The 2,095-nt window shown below is 60.1% G+C and overlaps 1 protein-coding gene across 2 annotated transcripts in view; it reads left to right on the forward strand.

Moving 5' to 3' along the window:
* Window positions 1-261: 261 nt before the first annotated feature.
* The window catches only part of MAX (MYC associated factor X), a 2,910-nt gene continuing 1,076 nt past the window's right edge, over window positions 262-2,095 (forward strand). Inside the window, exons 1-2 of one of the 2 annotated variants that reach the window (XM_014948825.1) lie at window positions 262-510; window positions 1,910-2,039. In XM_014948825.1, the coding sequence (XP_014804311.1) occupies window positions 316-510; window positions 1,910-2,039 (325 nt within the window). In that variant the 5' untranslated portion in view covers window positions 262-315. The remainder of the gene's footprint in view (window positions 511-1,909; window positions 2,040-2,095) is intronic. The other variant, XM_014948826.1, reaches the window with a different exon arrangement.

Consider the following 2,095-nt stretch of genomic DNA (forward strand, 5'->3'; position numbering starts at 1 on the left):
AAAAGGGAATTTGGGGATGGGGGGGGGGAAGGTAAATGGCGGAAAAAGAATTTTTTGCCTCAAAAAGGTGCCTCCCCGCGGGGCTGCGCGGAGCCCCCCCCTCCCCCGGAGCGGGGGGGGCCGCGGGGGGGGGGGGGGGGGGGGGGGGGGGGGGGGGGGGGGGGGTGTGACTTTGGGGGGAGCAGAGCAGGGGGAGGAGGCATCTCCCACAGCTTTTGGGTTCCCCCATCCCACACCCCCTCCAGCCCCTCGTGCGGCGCTGCCAGCACGGGGTTTTTGGGGTGAAACTCAACTAAAACACCCAAGAGGCTTTTCATGTTGAATTATGGGACCCTCGGGCTGCCCCCCCAGTTGGTCCCAGTCCCCTCCCAGTTCCATCCAGTCCCTTTTCCCCCTCCCCAGGCCGACAAACGCGCTCATCACAACGCGCTGGAGCGCAAGCGCAGGGACCACATCAAGGACAGTTTCCACAGCCTGCGGGACTCCGTCCCCTCTCTCCAGGGAGAGAAGGTGAGTTTATGGACCGTGCTGCTCCACGCAGGGGGAGGAAATTCCCCCCTTCCCCCCCCCCCCCAACCCCAAAACCTTGGATTAAATGCAAAAAAAAAAAACCCCAAAATTCAATACCTCAGGAACCGGGGGGAATCTCCGCAGCAGGGTGGCAGGGACGGCACAGCTGGGTCCTTTCTAAGGAGAAGGAGTGTCCCAAGGTGCTGGTTTCGCCTTTATTTTGGGAATTAAGATTTCCCCCCCCCTCCCTGCAAGTCCGTCCCCGCGTTATCCCAGTGTGGATGCAGAGCTCTCCAGACTAAACACAGATTAGTACGATAAACGTTGTGTTTTTCCCAGCTCCCAGGTGCACATCCCTTCGGGGCGATGTGCTTACACTCCTCCTCCTCCCCCGTTTCCCTCCCTTTCCCACACTGAGACCCTGGATTTTTTTGGGGAAAGCGGAGGGGGAGAACCCACCTGGTGCTGCTGGATCTTCCCAGCTCTGGCCACCAGGGACCACAGGGCTTTGCCTGGGGGGCTTGGTGGCACCCTCCTGTGTGATGGTGGCTTCTTGTTTTGGGGTGCCACCATGGGGGACACCACCAACAGGGTGGAGAAACAACCTTTCTTGGTGGCAGTGACGCTCTGCCCCACTGGGGTTTTTTTTTTGTGAAGGTAGAGAAGGAGAACCCCCTGGTGCTGCTGGATCATCCCACCTCTGGCCACTGGGGACCACAGGGCTTTGCATGTGGGGGCACCCTCCTGTGTGATGGTGGCACCTTGTTTTGGGGGGACACCACCAACAGGGTCCTGGTGGCACCGAGACTCTGCCCCACTGGTTTGGTTTTTTTTTTTGGGGAAGGTGGAGGGGGAGAACCCCCTGGTGCTGCTGGATCTTCCCAGCTCTGGCCACCAGGGACCACAGGGCTTTGTCTGGGGGGGCTGTTGGCACTCTCCTGTGTGATGTTGGGTTCTTGTTTTGGGGTGCCACCATGGGGGATACCACCAACAGGGTCCTGGTGGCAGTGACACTCTACCCCACTGGGTTGGTTTTTTTGGGAAGGTGGAGAAGGAGAACCCCCTGGTGCTGCTGGATCTTCCCAGCTCTGGCCCCCAGGGACCACAGGGCTTTGTCTGGGGGGGCTTGGTGGCACCCTCCTGCGTGATGGTGGCTTCTCCTTTTGGGGGGGAACACCACCACCAACCCTTCCTGATGGCAGGAAGGCTCTGCCCCACCACGGCCATCCCCAGTTGGTTCCACACCAGCGCCAAGAACCTGAGCTTTGGTTCTCCCGGTGACACCAGCACAGCAAAATCCTTCCTGGGGGTGGGCTGGGGCACACCAACACCCCCCAGGGTGCCACCCCCTCCCCCTGGGCTAGGTCTTTATCTCGCCTCTGTTCTTTTCCCACTATTGCAACAGGCATCCCGGGCCCAAATCCTGGACAAAGCCACAGAGTACATCCAGTACATGCGCCGGAAAAACCACACGCACCAGCAGGACATCGACGACCTCAAGAGGCAAAACGCCCTCCTGGAACAACAAGGTGAGGAATGGGGGGGGAAACAAAAAAAAGGGGGGTGTCCTGTGGGAGCTGGGACT

The sequence above is a fragment of the Calidris pugnax genome, unplaced genomic scaffold (genome assembly GCF_001431845.1).
Source record: "Calidris pugnax isolate Ruff unplaced genomic scaffold, ASM143184v1 scaffold107, whole genome shotgun sequence".
NCBI classification, from domain to species: domain Eukaryota; kingdom Metazoa; phylum Chordata; class Aves; order Charadriiformes; family Scolopacidae; genus Calidris; species Calidris pugnax.